The following is a 19,180-nucleotide window of genomic DNA, read 5'->3' on the forward strand; positions in this document are numbered from 1 at the left end:
GGCCTTGCTAGCTCAAAGGCACTAAGAACTCTGTGAGCCAGATCTCTGGATGACATTATCCACTGCTGGTCCGCGGGCTTTGGTAAAGTTTCCAACTTGCATCACAGGGAGGCTTGGCTTGGTGTTGGGATTGGCGTGGAGAAGGCACCGTGACACGGATGTGTCAGGTCAGAGTGCTGTGGCTACAGTGAACCGTCCAGAGACAGCAGGAATGGGGCTGAAGTGAGATGAGAGGAAAACTCTCCAGCAGGATGATTCCAACTTCCCCATCTCTTCCTGTGGAGTGAAAAGCAAGATCCTTTTTGCAGTCTGATTCACCTCCGCAGCCTGTGGGAGACACATGATCACTGTTAGGACGGGGCTTTTTTTGTTTGTTTCACAATCTCAACTCTGAGGTGTTTGTGCAATCCCCAGCCCCCTGGACATTAAATTTATTTGGGGCTCACTCCCTGGCACACGTGCAACGCCGGCAGCACCGCGGACCGGAGTGACGCGGCTGACGGGACGGAAGGGGGACGCAGGGGCCGGGCGAGCGGGGGCGGTGCGAGCCCGCCCGCCCTGTCCCCCGCCCCAGCCGCCCGTCGCCGCTGTGGGGAGGGAGGGCCGTGCCGGGCCTGGCCGGGCGAGCCGCGGTGGCGGCGGCGAGGGGCGGCCACTCCGGCGAGCGGCAGGACAGCAGCGCCCGCCTGCGCTCCCCGCAGCCTCCATGGCCGGGGCCGTGCCCTTGCTGCTGCTGCCGCTGCTGCTGCCGCCGCTGCCCGCCGGCGCCGCGCCGGCTGCGGGCGAGCCGTCGTGCCACGGAGCCTTCGATATGTACTTCGTCTTGGACAAGTAAGCGGCGAGGCGAGACGCGGGCGGGGATGGGGGAATCGCCGCCATCGGGGCGGCGGCGCCGCCGCTTTTGTTCGGGCGCTGCGTGGGGCTGAGGGGCCGCGCGCGCGGGGGCGAGGGAAGGGGGGGCGCCGTGAAGGAAAACGGCGGGAAGAGCATAGTGAGGGAAGTTCGGGAATCCTGCCGGGACCTCCCTGAGGGGCTGTGCAGAGGGGCCCCCGTGGAAGTTCTCTCAGCGGAGGTGCGTTTGCGGCCGGAGGCGTTGGGGGAGCGAGCGGCGGCAGCATCTGCCCCGCCGTGGCGGCCGGGCTTTTGTGGGGAAGTTCGGCGGCCGCGATCGCCCTCAGGGCGAGGGGCGAGCGGGGCCCGGGCGACGAACTTACCAGCGAGATGTCTGGCACCGCGAGTATGGTCAGTTTCTGCCCGAAATGTCAGCCCGGATCAGGCCGCTGATGTACTCTGGTTTTCCCTTGTAGGTCTGGGAGCGTGGCGACGAACTGGCGAGAGATATTTGATTTTGTAAATCAGCTGACAGAAAGATTTGTGAGGTGCGTGGTACTGCTTGTGACAGCCGAGGTAGTGCTGGAGTAATTCTGGGCTGTGTTAAAAAACCCCCCTACCCCTGGTCCCCGTGTTTTTGCAAGCTCAGGGGATGTGTTCCTCAAACACATTAAAAGTTTGGCTTCTAAGACCCAGACTGCTGGGAAATATTGAAAAATTTACTTTATTTTCTTGTGCTTGGAACTGAGCAAAAAGGTGACAATACGTGCCTTTAAATACTCACTTTCTTAAATGACTCTCAGACGTGATTTGAAGTTTTTGTTAAACTTGTTTTTCAATATACCGTGTGCCTAGTTTCTGATGGAGTACTACTCAAATTCTGTGTTTGGAGATCTGTATAAAGAAACAGTCTTGGACACATGTAAACATATGCGTTAATATATAGTGCAGGTCAAAAGGAAGGGAGTAATGTTAAAGCTCAAACGCAGAGGAAGGCCATGCCATGTAACAGCGCCTTTGTTGTACTTACATATAATCAACTTTGTTACTGTCAGCAGTGTTGTCGGGCAAGCCCAGCTCCTCTTGAAATAGCTGCTGCAAATCCTGGCTGACTGCTCTGTACAAACAGCTGAGGATTGCAGTGCTTTGCTTTAAAAAACCCTACCACAAAACCCAGAATAAACCGAACGAATCCCTCACCACACACAGGGAGAGGTGGTGTGGTAGGTTTTGCTGAGTAAAACCAAGCGCAGAGTGCAGTTGTAATCTTGGCTTGCTAAGAAAAGGATTATCCAATTAGGCTTTTATAAGTAAATATAGCTTATTGTCATCTTGTCAAAAGCAAATCTTCTGTAAACTTATGTAAAACTTCTGTCCAGGGGGCGACAGAAACTTTTGAAAATTGTTTTGTTGTTTTGTCTGGAATTACACAAAAAAAAAAAAGAAAAAAGAAAAGAAAGTACTTACATTCCCTTGATGTCAATAGTTTTGAGCTGCATCAGTGACATCTGTGGATTGAAAACATACAGTCATTCAGCTTTTCAAGTGTTAATTCCTTACTAACTGTAACCTGATTAATTAATGGTAATTCTCATGTACAGTAAATTACCAAGTTAGTGAATATATTAAAATTGTGATGAATAAAACGTAAAATCATGCAGGAGAGATGTTACAGCTTACCTTGGGAAAATTCCTGTCTTGGGCTTCCAGAGCATCTGGCAACTCCTAAGTGCTTTCCACTGCTAATTAGATATGATTCCCTGCAACCTGTGCAGAGACAGGTGACCTTCTTAAAAATAAATTGAAAAAAAAAGAGATTGAATTCCTCAAAAAAAGCAGTTTGTACAGCATTGCTTTTTGCTATGACATGTCCCTGGATGCTTTTAGGGAAGAAGTTTTCAAGTCTCACAGCTCTCTGGTCAGAGAAACAAGCCCAGTCTCACTCTGGAAGGCCCTGCATGCTTTCTCAGGGCTAAGGCAGTCAGTGGGCACTGGGAGGATTTGATAAACATAAACAAAAAGCTGAGTTGGAAATTTGCGTTGTGTCATCCTGAAAGAAAAGGGGAAATTGGCAGGGTCAGTTTCAGAAATGAGATGTGTGTCTGGTCAGTACCCATGGGAGCAAGAGGGAACTGAGTAGTGTCCCTGCCTTGGTGTTATACCAGTGGCCCTGGCAATTCCAAAGGGTGTGTGTGGGGTGGGCACATCAGCAGAGACTAGTCATGTGGGAGAGAGTAATGGGCAAAAATCCTTTAACTCCTCTTATGTTGGGTTTGTAGTTCAAAAGTACACTCCTAGGAGGCTGGAGGGTAAAGATCACGTGGATGAGACCTGAACAAGTGAATGAAAGGCTGTGCATCTGTGTGTTTCTCTGAAATGTGTTTTTGCCTTCTTTCCCTTTTCCACAGCCCCAAGATGAGGCTGTCGTTTATCGTGTTTTCCACCCAGGCGCATGTCATTATGCCGCTAACTGGAGACAGGTCAGTGCTCTGCTTTCTTAATTCTTCCCCTCCCTCCCTGCCTCTGCCCTTACTGAATCAGAGCAGCAGTAACAGGAACACAACAATGACCGATACCTCTAAGTGCTGGCCAGTTGTGAGGCCACCCTGCAGAGCTATTTAATTTTGTGGCCATATCCCTGGATAGCCTCATAAAGAAGGAAGGAGAGGAATGATAGGACACAAATTCTTGATGTTACCTCTGCCACTGCTTTGAAGAAAAAACTAGCACTAATGTTTTCATCTCTGTGTGACTCTGCATCTTGCTTGGCACAGTATGAGAGTGATTCTTCCATTTGCTTTTGTAAAGCAGCCTCCATAGAATGGTTATCAGGATTTTTTTCATGTCTAGGAGAAGCATAGAATGGTAAATAAATGTTTCTCATATTCTCACATAAGGTAGGTATTTTGTTTTGTATTTCCTAATCTGGACTTCAGGGCTTGTTTTAGACAGTGGGGTTGGTGCCACTTGAAGGGTGTGAGATCTTCCCGACACTGCAGTGATGTACAGGTGTGCTTGAACTTTCAGGGGATGGAATTCAAGGCTGCTCACTCTGATTTCTAAAGCAAGTGAGGATTTGCAGCTCAGATATCTTAAGGATGGGTGGGGGGAAACAGAAGGAGGAGAAACAGGCAGAGAAGAAAATATTGTAAAAATAATTACCAAACTCACAGAAATTGGGAGATGGTTGTGTGGAACAAGTGCTCTCAGCAGAGGACAGTGGCACTGCTGTCAGAGTCCTTTGGTGTCCTCTCAGCTTTCTCAAAACCAACATGACCTCTGCTCTCTCCTTTTTGTCCAGAAGCTACCGCCGTGCACACTCTTCTGGGTTTTGAACCTGTGGATAAACCATTTAGGAATCACTCCACAAACCTGTGGCAGGGTGGAAGTAAGGTGGTCCATCCTTTCTGCTCCTGTTAGTATGGAGCTGTAGTTGGTGTGGTGTAGTTAGTAAGCTCTGCTGTGGGATTGTTTGTTTTAAACAATACATAACAACAAGTATGAGGCCTCCTGAAAAGACCTGCCACTGGCAACAGGCAGAAATGTAGCTGACATCTGAGATGTCTAAAAACTCAGTTCTGAGCCCCTCCTGTTTTAGCAGTTAAAGAGTGGCCTGACATGAAAACAGCCACTTCCCCCCATCCGGACTGGGATATTGGATCTGCTCTCTGTGGGCAGAGAGAAGCTTATAAGTCATTTTTCCAGATGGCTGTAGAGGGGTCAGGAGAGGACACTTGAGCCTGTTCTGAGGCCTGCTGAAGTCAATGAGGTCCTTTCTCTCCATTTCAGTGGGCTGTCAGTGGCCTGTTCCTTATCAGGCCTGAGAGGCAGCACTGATAGCACACAGACCACTTGAAATGCTGGGCAGGGTGCTGGAAGCCTGCCACCGGGACACAAGCGCCTTTTTCATTGCTGGCACACTTGGAGCCAGGGATAGAATTGTGTTTTTCTCGTGTAAAGCACAGGAAGAACCTCTGCAGATCCAGTGGGTTCCCTTGAGGGGCTTGGCTCTCGTTCAGGGTTGGCCGAAGCTCTTGTGTGTGTGTCAGGGGAAACAAAGTGCCACCATTCTTGTTCAGGGGGAATTATATGGAGAAGGGAGGAGGAGACTGGTGACTGTGACCATATGTACACAGGTAAGGACAGATAGATACAGTTGGAGCAGCTGTCCTTTTAGATATTAAAGAAGTCAGCAGAGGAAAAATGCTGAGACTGTCTGGCCCCCATTGTTCCCAACAGAAGATGAGGATGCTAACTAAGCACACTACAGTTCCTGGGGATGGGTGTTTGTGAGGGTGATTATGGGGTATTATGGCCTTGGTTTGTTACGTGCACTTTGGACTTGCAGGCATGTTTTTGCCCTGGCTTACTTGCTAATTCCCAAATGTCAGGAAACCACAATTTCTTCCCAGCAGTTAGATCAAAGTAGGGCAGAATTTTTTGTTTGGAAAGCCTTAGGCTTCTGATTGTTTGCACAATGTTCTTGCTGGGTTTACTGCACAGTAAAGCTGTGGATATAAAGAAAGCCACAGCATAGCACCAAAGCCCCCAAATTCGCTAATATTTTGTGAGTGTGGGCAGTGCTGTGACTAACTCTGTAAAGAGAACTCCAATAAATCCATAGAATAACAACAGCACCCAGGTGGAACAGCCTTCTCACACTGGTTAAAGCCCATTTGAAACACACACATTTGTGAAGTTGAGCTGGAAACTGTGCAGTAAATGGTAAACAAAGATTGATGCACTCACCTTCAGGGCTTGCTGCTGGAAAGCACGTGGTTTGGGACAGTGGATAACCTCAGGAATACCATACAGCTGGCACGATGTTGCCTTTGTTCTTTTTTGGCCAGCTGTCCTGGCCAGCAGCAGTCCAGGTTTCTGTGAGCCGGCTTTGGCAGCCCTGACCGGTGCCAGCAGCCAGGACGAGCCCTGCTGCCTCTGCCTGGGTGAAACTCCTGCTGGAGATAAACAGAGATGGTGTTAGTGAAGGTGGAAAAGTAGGACACTTGAGTACCTGGTTACATGACCAACTATCCTGTCCTTGTCCCTAGTCCAGCTGACTGCTCCTGGTTTCACAGGGATGTGTAAGACATGGACACATTTGGGGCCTCGGTCACGTGAGCTGCCCCTGTGCATGGGTCCAAGGCAGCTTGCCAGAACAGAGTCATCTGCAGAGTCTTCTGCTGCATGTATCAAGTACAGCAGAGCTGGCCACTGACGTGGTTTTCATCTGGAGCCTGTGCAGGAGGCCTCAGGTTTGAAGCAGACTAATTATTTTAAGTGAATCAACCCTTTGTAGTATTTAAGAGGCCCAGAAGGCATAAACCTCTTCCAAATGATACATCTGGGGAGGCTCATTCAGGGTTTTCTTGCACCACAACGACAGCTTGCCTCATCAGAGATGGAGCCATCCCTCTTTTTGTCAAAGAACACTTCCCCTCTCAGTTTCACTGACACGTGTGTGTGTTTTCCTGTTTACTGCACATCCTTCTTAGCAGCAAACCCCAAGTACCTGTTTTGTTTGCCTTCCTTTGTTAGGGATGAGCCCGTTGCCTTGCAGCACACAGCCTCATTTCTCACCAGAAATACATTCTCAGTAAGAGCTACCATCTCCTGCCAGCACTCATATGCTCACCACATTGAGATAATTCAGGATTCCAGCACTTCAATAGGTGGAATGCAACATGGAAGAGACATACAGAGTGCTGTCCCCCACTCACAGGAGCTAAGAACACCCATTCGGGAATCTGCGTGGATATTAGCAGCTGTGTTGCCTGGCTGCTGCTGGAGGAACTGTCTGAGGCAGTTACACAGCTTAGAGAGAGAACAGACGGGGTAGCTATTAAAAATTAGTTGTGCCTGTGCTTAAACACAGAAATGGGCTGCAGCGCATATGCTGAGTGGGTAAAAGATATTAAATTTGTACTTATTCAGCCCAAACACAGACAGGCTGCAAGTTGCTGGCTCTGTTTTGCCTCTTCCACCTCCCTCCCTTTCCCGACTTTCACCACAAAGCCAGTGGCCCTCAGCCTTTGTTGTGTTCCCAAGCTGTCCCGTGGGATGTCCAGGCACCCAGGCTGAGGGCTCTGCTGTCATGGTACAGATGAGTTATACAACCAGAACTTCCCTGGGGACTTCCGTGGCCACCAAGCAGCCTTACAGAAACTAGAGAAAGGGAAGTGGTGAGAGCACTGAGGAGCAGGAATGGGGGTCCTGGCTGCTGTGGCTGGTTGACTGCTGAGTCCCATTCATTATCAGGACAGTGCAGGCAGGCACGAGCACCCGTGCCTGGCCTTCAAACCAGCCAGGGGTGGGGTTTAGAGTGATGGAGCCTACCTCTCCTGTTGGTTCTGGGGCCCCAAATCCTGCATCCACACTGGCATTCTGACATGCAGACCAGGACCCGCTTGCACTTGACCAGCTTGGAGAATGTGGGGAGCTAGCTGACATCTGGCTGGGTCTGTCTAGTGCAGCTGTGCCCTGAGGGCAAGAGATGGTGCCTGATTAAACGCAGCTAAAAGAGCTCATGCTGCCAAAGATTTTCCTGGAACCCCTTGTAGGCAGAGGCCTGGCAGCACCAGAGATTGCTGCGCGACCGGGTCACAAGACATTGCAGATAAATAAAACCGAACTGATTGTACGAAAGCTATTTTTGCAAAATGAAATCTGTTTCAGAAAACTGGGACTTGAGTTGCTGCTTGTTTCTTGGCAGCAGAGCACTAACGCCTGTGATGTGCTGCCACTCATTTCTGGCAAGCACCAACTCTGTGGTTTATAATCTGCCTTCGTACATAATCACTTGCAAGTTGTTTCTATAGATGCTGAATGTAAAATATTTGGATCAAACAGATTGTATTATCTTACATAACTTGTTCCCTTCCATACATTCAATGCCACATATCTCTTCTACTCCCTCTCCTCTGTGATCGTATCAGTGGATCCTGTGACGGGGAGCTTATTCCAGCTATGGATTGTACTTTGGAACAGAGCTGCTAAACATAGAGGAAGCCCATCCGTGGAACAAATGACGAGTGGGTGGCATTCAGGCAGTGTGGCATATGCATTCTTTCTCATTTGGTCTGGCCTAAGGAAAGCTTTCACGCATCCCGCGATGTATTTTCCCTCCATCTCCTCACCCCTGCTGGGTTCCTCTTTCTCACCTAGATTTGTCACAGTGTTCTATATATTCTGGCCCAAATTTTGCCCCTTCTTAGTTTTTGCTCATCCTTCCCTAGCATGACTTTCCATGGACTTGGCTGAAACTGTGTTTGCAGAAGAATGAAGACCCTCCAGATTTGATTCTTTCAGTAGTCTCTCTGCCTTTGTTCCCGCCAGTTGTGCTGATTTCACTGGAAATAATTCCTGTGGTGCAGTCTGTCAACTTCTCCCCTTTCAGCCCCATAGTTAGTGAGCATCTTGCAGGTGGATCTGCTGTACTGCTCATGAAAAATCATGGTGCAGATGCATTCTCCTGTTAAATCTAAGTGAGCTGTGGACCTGTGCGGGATGTCTTATGAAAGGCCGCATGAAAAGGTTGTAACAGTCAAAATTTTAATCTGTCCTCAATCCTGCTCTTTTCCCATGGGAACAAAAGGTATCTTGCAAATGCTGTGTTTGCCTATTGATATTTTCTCCAGGGCAAAGGCTTTAATTATTGAAGTCCAGTTCTATGTGATAAATTTGTACATATTGGTCTGGAAGATTTCTGCTGAAATAGAACCATTGGTTTAGGGGATTTCTTCTTTGACTGCAGTGTGATTAGAAGCGAAGTTGGTTTAAAGTAACAAAATAGATCTAATGCAACAGAATTTCCACTGGGCTATGTAATGCTGAGGCTTTGCCACCTCTTTGCAATATCTGCTCCGCCTGGACATTTTCCTTGATTCCACCTTTTTGACTCACTGCAGCATATTGTGTTAGATAGGTCTGAAATACCTGTTCCCACAGCACCACTTCTGTCATGAACACACAGTCTGCCTCCATGTGGGATCCTAGCTAAGGCTCTAATTTACAGCTTTTCATTTCAATTCTCCTTGAGGACAAATACCTTTTTTCAATTGATAAATTACACCCTTTTCACACTTCAGGTCACACAAGCAGGCTCTTACCTTTTTTTTCGTTCGCAGAGAGAAAATCAAGAAAGGTCTAAAGGATTTGGAGGAGGTGACACCAGCAGGTGAGACATACATACATGAAGGACTAAAACAGGTAGGTTTTACTCATCTTCTTGCAATCAACACATCCTCTGTTCTCACTCTTTGGGTAACAACCTGTAACATAAATAGATTTATGTTTTATCAGTCTGTTATGCTCAAATCTGTCTGGTTGCCTGAGTGGTCCCAGGGTTGCCCAGACACTCTGCAAACCCCATGCAGAGGATGACTAGCCATCACAGCAATCTGCCGTGTGGAATTTCCCTGACTCGCTCCTTCTCAGGGAGCAGGGATCTGTGGGGTGGATCTCAGAGCTCAGCCAGCATCCCCATGACACTGTAAACAGCCACATGCAGCAGCAACCCAGAGACAAATGCTCCTCATTTTGGGCTGTCTTAATTAGAGTTCCCAGCCACTTATCTTCTTTGTTCAAATAATGCAGTTTTCATGTAAGTCCTGGCCCTGAAGGTGAGCATCTAAGCTTTCAATGTTACAGACAAGTCAGTTCTTCCCCTGTGACTGTAGAACCATGTTTGCAACCAGGATCTGTGCAATGAAAAGCTGGGCAAAGGGAATTTTGTTGCTATTGAAAAAAAAAGTTTTAAGCCATTTTTTTAATATCTTGGAACCTACTGACTGTGTTTGAAATCTGGGGGGTAGCAAAGGAAATCCTGGCAGTGGATTTGAAGAGATCTGTCCTGGAAGAAATGCGTGTTGGCAAGGGTTGATGGGTCAGTGACCCCAGTGCTTTGGAGATGGGCTCAGTGGTGGCTGGAAAGGACCATGATGGGTTTCCCTGCTGGTAGTGAGTTCAAGGGAGGCAGAGGATTGTCATGAGAGAGATGTTGCATTAGATGCTTAGAAGATGCATCATGGTTAAAAGTTTGGATGTAATTTTAAGGTGGATAATTAATTTTGTTGTTTTCAGGCCAATGCACAAATTGCGAAGCAAGGAGCCTCAAGGTTCTCTAGTATCATCATTGCGCTGACTGATGGCAAGCTGGACGGACAGATTCCCCTGTATGCAGAGAAGGAGGTGAGCATGAGCTAGAAATGTCATGCTCTGCCTTGTGGAATAAAAAAATGCTTATTGCTCTGTTCTATGATGCTACAGGCAAGGAAATCCAGAGAGCTGGGAGCGAGAGTTTACTGTGTCGGTGTCCTGGATTTTGAACAGGAACAGGTAAGAATAAGCCCATTACTATTATAAAGTCCTAGGCACTACCTCAACCCAGAGTTTTACAGAGTTAACGTTAAGTAGTACAGAAATTTAATTTTACTTACATTAGGCAGTGTAATGTCTTCTCTGGCTTAGGAAGCACACTCGGATGTGTACGTAGACGTAAATAGAATGTGTGGGTGTTGTGCTCACTGCCAAGGAGACCCGTTGGAAATACCCTTGTTAGCTGGGAGCTGCCAACGAGAGGGTGCAGGCAAGCCCCTCTCACTGGAATGGCAACCAGGTCAGGGTACTGATCACATGAACAGTGGAGCTGTAGACAAGATTCAAGCAGTGTATATGTAATAGTTTTGGGATAAGGAAAAGAAGGTGGGATTCATGTCCTTCACTGGAAAGCTGTTCCAGAGTTGCTGTGTTCCAGTAGTTACTCCTGTTTGGTTAAAGTGGCTTCAAGGAGAGGTACACAAAAGGCTCCTTCCTGCAGAAGATGCAGAGAAAGAGTTTTTAGTGAAAGGCAGAGCAAACAGGGGAGGTAATTCTGGACAAAGGTACAAAATCACTGCCAAGATGGAGGCCCTGAAAAGCTTCTTCAGTGTGATGCTTGCCACGATGACTAGCCATCATTTTGTTAGCTGCAGTCAGCTGTGCTAGGTCCTACAGTTCAGAAAACTCTTATCTGTGAGAGAGCTCTAAAGTTTCCCTCTCTTCTCAGAATTGATGAGGCTTGCTTTTAGACATCCATTTAAATTTTAAGGGTGTAAAGCACTGTGAGGAATTTAGTTTGCCAGATGATTCATGTGTTTGCATGCATTTTCTCTCCAAAGCTGGAAAGAATTGCTGACGTGAAAGAGCAAGTCTTCCCTGTCACTGGAGGATTCCAAGCACTTAAGGGGATAATCAATTCTGTGAGTACCAGGCAATAAGTTTTACCCTTCCTCAAGATTAGACCATACTCTCCAGTCCCACTCCCAGGCAGAACTGGTTCCTAAGGAAGGAAGTAGATGAAGTTCCCTCCCCATTACCTTAGAGAGGCAGTTCTGTAAATGAGCACTGCTTGCGCCTCCTGCAGTTATTCATGCTCACACCTCGTGTGGAATTTGAGGACTCTTCACAAGGAGAGGGGAGTTCATGTGCGAAGTTTGGGGGATGCTCTGATAAATGACTGCTTTGGGTTTAGTCTGGAAAAAATGGAGACTTACTCTGGGAGACTTGAGAATAAACTACTGCTTAAAATCTGGGGAATAAGTGAAGTTTAGGAATTAACCTTTACTTACAGACAGAAGCATTTTAAATCCATGACTTTAACCCCTTGTTATCCCAATAAGTGGTAAGATGCAGTTCCAGTTTTCAGCATGGCATGAGAAACTCCTGTCGGTGAGATGAGGTCATTCAGCTGATTACCATGGTTTTCAGGAAGGGATCAAAGAGAAACATTTTGGTTGTGATCAGTGGCTTGACACTGTTTCAGCGGTGTGTGAAGACACCTGTGGTTGTGAGCACAAAATTTATTTGTCTCATTTTAGACTGAAGGCTGTATCTTTTATGCAGGGTTAACAGTGCTGCTGCTGCATGTAGGCAGCACAAACAGGCAGTGCAGACAGGCTTACTGGCAGAAGTCAAAAGCAATAATGAAATCCTTTTTCTGAGAGAGCCCACTATCATTCATTTCCCTTTCCTTTTCTTTTTTTAAATAACAAGAGGATACTACTCACATACAGGATACTACACAGTCACGAATTTATCACTTCCTTTGAGCAGTGTGGTTTTTGTGAATGCCGTAATGCAGCAACTTATTTTCCTTGTTACTTAAAATAAATGTAGTTCCAGAATCTTCCTTTAACTTTCTAAAGAAAATTAATCCATCTTTTGATGCATTGACAGTTGTTCTCCTGAAAAGACAGGGCAGCCCATGTGGTACTGCCTTTAGTATTGAAAATCTCACACACATGGAAGGTTAATGTAAGCTGTATGGTGTCCCATTACCCAAGGTGGTTTTGGGCAGTCTCTAGCTAGCAGCAGTGCCAGCCTCCTGCATCCACACCTCCCAGAACTTAAAAGCACCTTCACTTCTGTGTCAGCAGGGAGGGAGGCTTTTCTGATAAGATATGCCTGATGGTGTTTGCACAAGCCTCAATCCAGCTGCTTCTGATACTTAAAAAAATCTTGGCTGTAAAAATCCCAGATTTGGGCATATCTCAGCTGTAGAACAGGACCAAACAGACAGAATGGCAGTGCATTGTTTCAAGGTAACAGCTTAGCAGTGACAGGAAAAGCAAACTGATGCACACTGTTCAACAGCTTACATGCAAGGTGTGCTTCTGCTCCTGAGTTGGTTCAGGCTTTATTTACAGCCCGGCCACCAGACATGTCAACACTTGGCTTTTCCCACAGAGCATGGATGGAAACATCCATAGTAGGGTTTCTGGTTGGTTTGGATTTTGTGTGTGTGTGTGTGTGTGTGTGGGCTTTTTTTGTAGTCCATGTGTGGTGGCAGTATTAATAGGATATTTGGTATGCTGTAATTAATACTTTTCTTTGCAGGGGTGTGGAGTGATTGTGACAATTCATTCTCATAACATTATAGCACTGATAAGTAGATCTAATTGAGCATTAAATAGTCAGAGTTTTCCTTTTTAATCACTATTATAAATTCATTTCAGTTTTCAAGTTAGCTAGAGAATACAGACTCAGAGACACTGATCTAAAGAGGAAAGCTAATTTTGAACCAGATGAAAAGGAGATAGGTCACAAACATGCAGCAGTATTGCTCAAAGTACAGAGTCAAAGGTGCAGTTGTGAAACCCTCTGTGAATGTTGCTGAACAATTTCTATTCAGAAAAAACATTGTCTTCAGAAATGGTAGCAACCCAGCAATTAAAACCCCTGAGCAAAACTACAGCCCAGAACTGCTGAGGAGGGGATGCAGGAGCTTCAACTACATTGATCTCTCCAGGTATGACACTATTTGGCTGCTATCCTGTTACTTTTGCACTGTATTCCAGGAGAGCTGACAACTTATTCTATGGTTTTTAGTGTTAAAAAAAAGTGATGAGTTCTAGTACAGACTGTTGTACCTCCTTCTTATGTTTTCAGCATAAGCAACTACTCCAATTTATTTTCTCTGGACATTTACACAGTGTCTGTTTAGTCATGACCAGGGATTAACATTCAGGACAGTTGAGATGAACATTTAGACTAACCTCAGCTTAGGTGCCAGAGAGCTTGTGTCATGTTTTGACATTAGTTCTGATAAAATCCTAGGGAAGTGAAAAGGGTTGACACACCTCCATACCATTGTCTCTGCTGAATAACATCCACTACTACACTACTAACTACATCCAACTACTCTACTAACATCCACTCCTAAAAGTCTGTGCAGACCTGTGAAGAGGGGGCTGCTTTGCAAAGTTTCCTGCTCTACCAGCTTTGCTCATACCTAGCTTACAAGGTCATAACTAAACAGCATTGTCAGTGTGAATAAATCTGAGCAAAATTCTAGAGCTTAAAAGCAAAACGCTGAAGGCAAGTTACTGCACTCTGAGGAACAGTCACTGATGGGGTTTGGCTGATTGTTACACAGAGTGTAGCCTTGTGAGCGAGCTAGGACAGGGTGAAGGCTTTGGGAGGGCACAGCTTCTGTCACCATGCAGCAGATCAGTACTAGATAAGGAAATGAAACCCTTAATTAAACTCAAGTTTTGCTGATTTGTGAGTGAAAGTTGTCTGGTTGTCTCTGCAGGCAGAATTGGACAAGGCTGGTACCTTGAAAAGTTACATTAAGGGAACTCACTTAAGTAACATTATCAGTGTATGACAGTTCTAAGTAGACAAACACATTTTTATACTGAAGTAAGTTGACAGCACTTAATACAGGAAGTTAAAATATATTTTGTTCTTAGGAAACACCACAAAAACTTACCAGATAAGACTACAGGAACTGATACATGCAGAACTTTAGAGGAAGTAGGTCAAAATAGGGTCAGCCTAGAGTTGTTTTATCTTGCAGTGTTCCAAAATTTCTTAAAAATTCTACCTGTAAAGGATTAGAAATAGAATTGGTAATCTCTTCTTCTGCTTGTTCATTTTACAGGTGCTCAGAGGTTTTTTTGTTAATTTTACATGTGAAACTCACAGTTAAACATAATGGACAAAAAAAAAAAATAGATCAAGTCACGTGAACTGAGTAGTTGCATTGTCAGATGAAGCAAAATTCTCTCCAAGTTGGCTGAGCCTCTTGGGAAAAAGCCCTATGCCTCAGCATAAAGCTGTCAGTTTGTCCAGGAAAAATTGCAAATTGGGATACTCGAGGATCTTGCCTCCTGGTGAAGTGGTGACCAGGGGAGAGGAGACCTCAGGGTTTGCAGGGTGCAAGCTGAGCTCCCAGGCTGACATGGAGTGACTTAGACCCATCCAAGGAGAGCACCCGGGACCAGTGAGGCCAAACAAAGGATTAAATGCACACAAGGTCCTTAAAGAAAACTAGATTCACCCAGTGTCAGACTCTGGCTAAAGGGGTATAAGCAGGGAGTGCTATAAAAAAATAAATTGTTTGCCATAAACGTATAAATTCTCACCAGTAAAACTCTGTGGGTGATGGAGAGAAGTCTGCTCCTGTTGCAAAGAGCAGTCAGCAAAATCCCTCTGGCATTCCAGTCCCTTTGGACACCAGCGAAGGGTATCTATGGAATATCCTGGAGGTTTCCATGTCAGCTGGATGGTTCCTGTGTCACTGGCTGTGCATGGCAGTGTTGGAGTTACACGGCTCGGTGACAGCCAGCATGGCGGGGCCCGCAGGGAGCTGCTGCACAAACTGTGTGTGGCAGCAGCACGCTCAGCAATGCCCAGGCAGGGACAAAACCAAAGGCTCGTGAGAGGGAGTCAGTTTTGTTGAGGTAGGCAAGAGGTATTCATGTGAGGAACAATTTTAGCCTTTATATTGATAAAACTTACTGCACTGGCTTCCCAAAGATATGCTCCAGCCTCTCTCCATGAATCTGACGCCTTCTTTTCCAGCCGTGCTGTCAGCAGCACTTCCTCAGGCTGACCTGGCTTTGGCACTGGGGGAGGGTGAATTACCGAAATCCCAGGAGTCCAACAGCATCTCCCGCTGGTACCTGCTGTAAGGCAACAGAATTTGTGTTTAGGGAGGGTGGGAAACTTCCCACTGCTTCAGTGGTGCTCCAGGATCAGACACTGGAGAATGCTGGTTCCATGTTTCTAGCCTGGCTGCTTACCAAGCTCTGCTGCCCAAACCCAGTTTCCAGGCTGCAGCTTGGGTACTGAGCAGCAATCAGGGACTACATGATGTTCAAGTAATCCCTGCTGCTGTGCAGCCCCCTCGAGCTAGGCTGCCTCCCTGCATTTCCTTGGGCAGTGTGCTCAGCCTGCTCCCTCCCTTTCCCCAAGTGCTGTCCCTCCACCGTGGATGAAGGGGGGTCAGCCAGCTGACTGGACACGGTTAAGATTTTTCAAGGCCAAAATAAGCTTAAATGGTTCATTATCAATTATACATCAACTTAATTGGATCATTTCCTGTAGGAAGAAAATATGCTCGGTTTATGCACTGGGAATCCAGGAAGCAAACTATTAGACCTTTAAGGAGGTGGGGGGAGGAGAAATGCAGCAAGTTATCATTAAAAGAATTATTCTGATTAAATCAGTCAACTTATTTAATCCCCTTGGACGGTCTAATCTTCAAGCTGCACTGGGTGCAAGGTTCAGAACTAACGCTGTGCTATGTTTTCCATGTGACTGAGACTGAGGAGATAGTTTTGGGAATTACTGCATGTAGTTGTTAAAAGGAATCAATGGCCTGGAATAGAATGCTTTCTGCTCTACCCTTCACTGCCATGCAGCCCTCAGTCTGACATTCTCTGACATATTACAAACCATATAATATTCTCCTGGAGCACAGTGAGCTTGATAAGCCAGCACCGGCACTGACACGACTCTGGTTAGAGTGAGCGTGCCTGTGCCCTGTGATTGGGATGGGACTTGTCAGCCAGCCCTGCACGCCTGACAGCTCTCTTACATAAGGGATGCTGCACAACTGGCTCCAAAGGAAGCAGCCACAGGTCCAAGTGAAATCCAGCCACTCCTTAGTGAGAAGTTTCTTTGAGCCAGATTTTTCTTACTAATAAGAAAAAAAATAAATAGCCCAAACAACTTTTTTTTCCTGTTATGGAAAGTAACAGTTTGTCTTGATTCCTAGTTACATTACTTGATAAGTAATGGTTTTAGGGTTGTTTTTAGTAATTTGGGGGTAAAGGTTCCGATGCTGTTAAAATACTCATCTCATGACCCGCAGTTTTGTCATCTCCATTTGCTTTCCTCGGTGGCTGCCAATGAGGTGCTGCTCAGACTTGGTGTAATTAGAATATTCTCACTAACCTAACGCCGCGCCAGGCTTCTCTCGGGTGGTGATTTTATGCAAGACCATATGTCTCAGGGATTTTTTTCACTTAGACAGGGGACAGGGTAGCAGCCTTCCCCTTCCCCTCACTCTTTGTCCACGGCACTGCCAAGCAGTGTCAGGGAGCGGGCTGGGCTTGGCAGCGAGGTGTAGTCACAGGCACAGATGTTTGGCAGCAGGGAGAGGAAGAAGCCATGAGATATTAACTGCTGCAGTTCCTGCTCTCACTTTGTGGGAGAGAAGCACCAAAATGGTGTTTCCTTGAAAAGCATGTGTTTCATTCCAAGTCACCCTGAATTGATTGCCTTCCCTCTAGTGTGAGGTGGTTCTGCTGCCTCGTGCCTTTCTGCACAGATCGGCGCTGGGGAGATAAATGACAGAGCTTGCTTGAACACAGCAGAGGCATGTGATGTGAAACCAACACTAGAAAGAGTGAAAGGCTGCACTTTGGAAACAGTTAATTTCAGGGAGTTCAAGCATTAATTGCTATATGGACAGGTTGATCTGTCCAGAGCCTAAGGTGGGCTGCAAAGGTGCTTCTCACTTAAAAAGCCTGATAAAGGTTTCTCGAGTGTAATCACAGAAATCAAGAGCTCTACTTAAATTTATTTCCTCTTGTAACCTACTCTAGATCTTTTTTTTAAAAAACCTAATTCTGTTACACTGGGGGGGGGGGGGGCAGAAGTCCTATTTACATAAAAAAAGCAACAGCTCATGAATGAGAAATCTGTAACAATGCCAGCCTACACTACATACGCCTTAAATTCTTCATCACCCTCATTTCACACACGTTGACTTTACATGCCATAAGAGTCACTGAATTCAGCACAAAAAATCCTGCCCAATGCACAGTCAGCATTTCGTTCCCTAGAACAAAACCGGTGAGTCCGGCAAACCAGTTATACACCTCCTCCTTTACTTCTCTTTCCTTTTTACTGTCTTAGCAGTAGTGGAAAAAAAAAAAAGGTTTGAGTTAAAAAGAAAAAAAAAGGAAGCAAGCTGCCAGTAATACTTCTAAGTGACTCACAGAAAAACAAACATACATGGAAACATGGGGTAAGCCCAGTCCTGCTGCAGCCAATTGGAAGGAATGAAGCAGAATAGTTGTAGGAACTGAACCAAGCACCTGGGTGAGCTCAATTGGACACAGCTAACCCAGCACCGGCACGATGCTGCCTTCACCATCCATTGCTCTGAGGAGCTCCACAGCCCTGAGCTGGGATGGGGCTCCCGAAGGCATTGACTCACCAGAGAGCGGCCTTGCTCAGGAGCAGTGTTCTGTAGGCTGGGACAGCCTTCCCCAGCTCTGATCTGGGCTTCTGGACCACATCAGCATGCCCTGCTCCACCTGGGTAGGCAGGAGCCCTGCTGTTCCCTACCATTTAAATAGTTGCCCCTGCACCCAGTGCTATTTCTGAGCAGCTAAACTGGGAGCCCAAAGGTGCAGGCAATTCCTCATCAAGAAAAGGCCCACAGCTGGCAGTCATTGAGGCTTGGCCTGCATGCACAGATCCAGCTGAGGCATGGAGTGCTCAACATAGATTTAAACACTCTTTATGTTATCAGCGCCCTCTCAGACATCACCTTCCATTACTGCCCCCCACTTGCCATAACTTTATGACACTGACAATCCATGTGTTGCAGTGACAAGTACATGAGATACATGCTTACCACTGTGTCTTGAAAAATGTATCCTCATGAGAGATGCAGCTCTTGATGAGACTAGTTTTGTGGTTACCTGAGGGAGGAGCTTGGTGCAGTACAAGAGGAAAGCACAACCTCATGGCCAGTCACACCATTAACAGTGTTTAGTTTCTAGCTCTGTTTTCCTTGAGCTTACAATTTTGTTCACCAGCTGTTCTGCTTGTAGCATCCCTAGAGAAAATTACAGATTGACCCCATGTTTGGGAGGGAGAGAGGAAAGAAAAGGAATCTCCACAGAAAAGAGCTGCAGGCAGTAGTAGCTGAGGTTGCCGTGCAAGGGTGCTTTCAGAGCTGTGCTGCCATGTCTGGCTTGTGCACACTGTGGCTGGCAGTGTGTCTATGGACTGCACTCCAGGATGCCTTCATGTGCCCACCAGGGGATAAAGCTGCAGGGATGTTATCTGTGCACACACAAAGCGTGGAAGCCATCCTGTTGTGCTGTCAGGGGTTTTGCACAAGCCTTGCCATACAGCAGTAGAACAAAGATGAGCTTGTAAAGGTGAACATTTTCTCTTCTTTAAAAACAGGTTCTGGAAATAGCAAGTTGGATGCATTTGCTCTGTTATGGGACATACACTTGGTTCAGAGACTCAGGCTGCCTTTCCCCCAAAATCACAGCAGCCTGATTTGTGGTCAGCTTATGGTGAGCACTGATGTAAACAGAGGTGCAAGTTTGAATGGATCCACAGGGAAGAAAGGCCACTGGTGGCCCTAGAAATCCTTATTTATTCAGACTTGTTAGTGTGCCAGGTCTGACCAGAACGTGTCAGCAGCTGTCTCCTTCCAGCAGTTCCTGGTTATTCTGACCTCTGTCCCAGGAAGCAAATGCTTTACACAGCCATAGAGCACTTTGAAGACTTGGAACCATTACAGTGGTTCAGTGAAGAATCCAGCTGTGAT

At 46.5% G+C, this 19,180-nt stretch overlaps 1 protein-coding gene across 1 annotated transcript in view; it reads left to right on the forward strand.

Annotated features, from left to right (window-relative positions):
* Window positions 1-706: 706 nt before the first annotated feature.
* Window positions 707-19,180, forward strand: part of ANTXR2 (ANTXR cell adhesion molecule 2) — a 77,199-nt gene continuing 58,725 nt past the window's right edge. Inside the window, exons 1-7 of the mRNA XM_066549280.1 lie at window positions 707-831; window positions 1,308-1,379; window positions 3,240-3,311; window positions 8,958-9,039; window positions 9,913-10,020; window positions 10,099-10,167; window positions 10,989-11,069. Of these exons, the coding sequence (XP_066405377.1) occupies window positions 707-831; window positions 1,308-1,379; window positions 3,240-3,311; window positions 8,958-9,039; window positions 9,913-10,020; window positions 10,099-10,167; window positions 10,989-11,069 (609 nt within the window). The remainder of the gene's footprint in view (window positions 832-1,307; window positions 1,380-3,239; window positions 3,312-8,957; window positions 9,040-9,912; window positions 10,021-10,098; window positions 10,168-10,988; window positions 11,070-19,180) is intronic.

Source organism: Molothrus aeneus, chromosome 4, assembly GCF_037042795.1.
Source record: "Molothrus aeneus isolate 106 chromosome 4, BPBGC_Maene_1.0, whole genome shotgun sequence".
NCBI lineage: Eukaryota > Metazoa > Chordata > Aves > Passeriformes > Icteridae > Molothrus > Molothrus aeneus.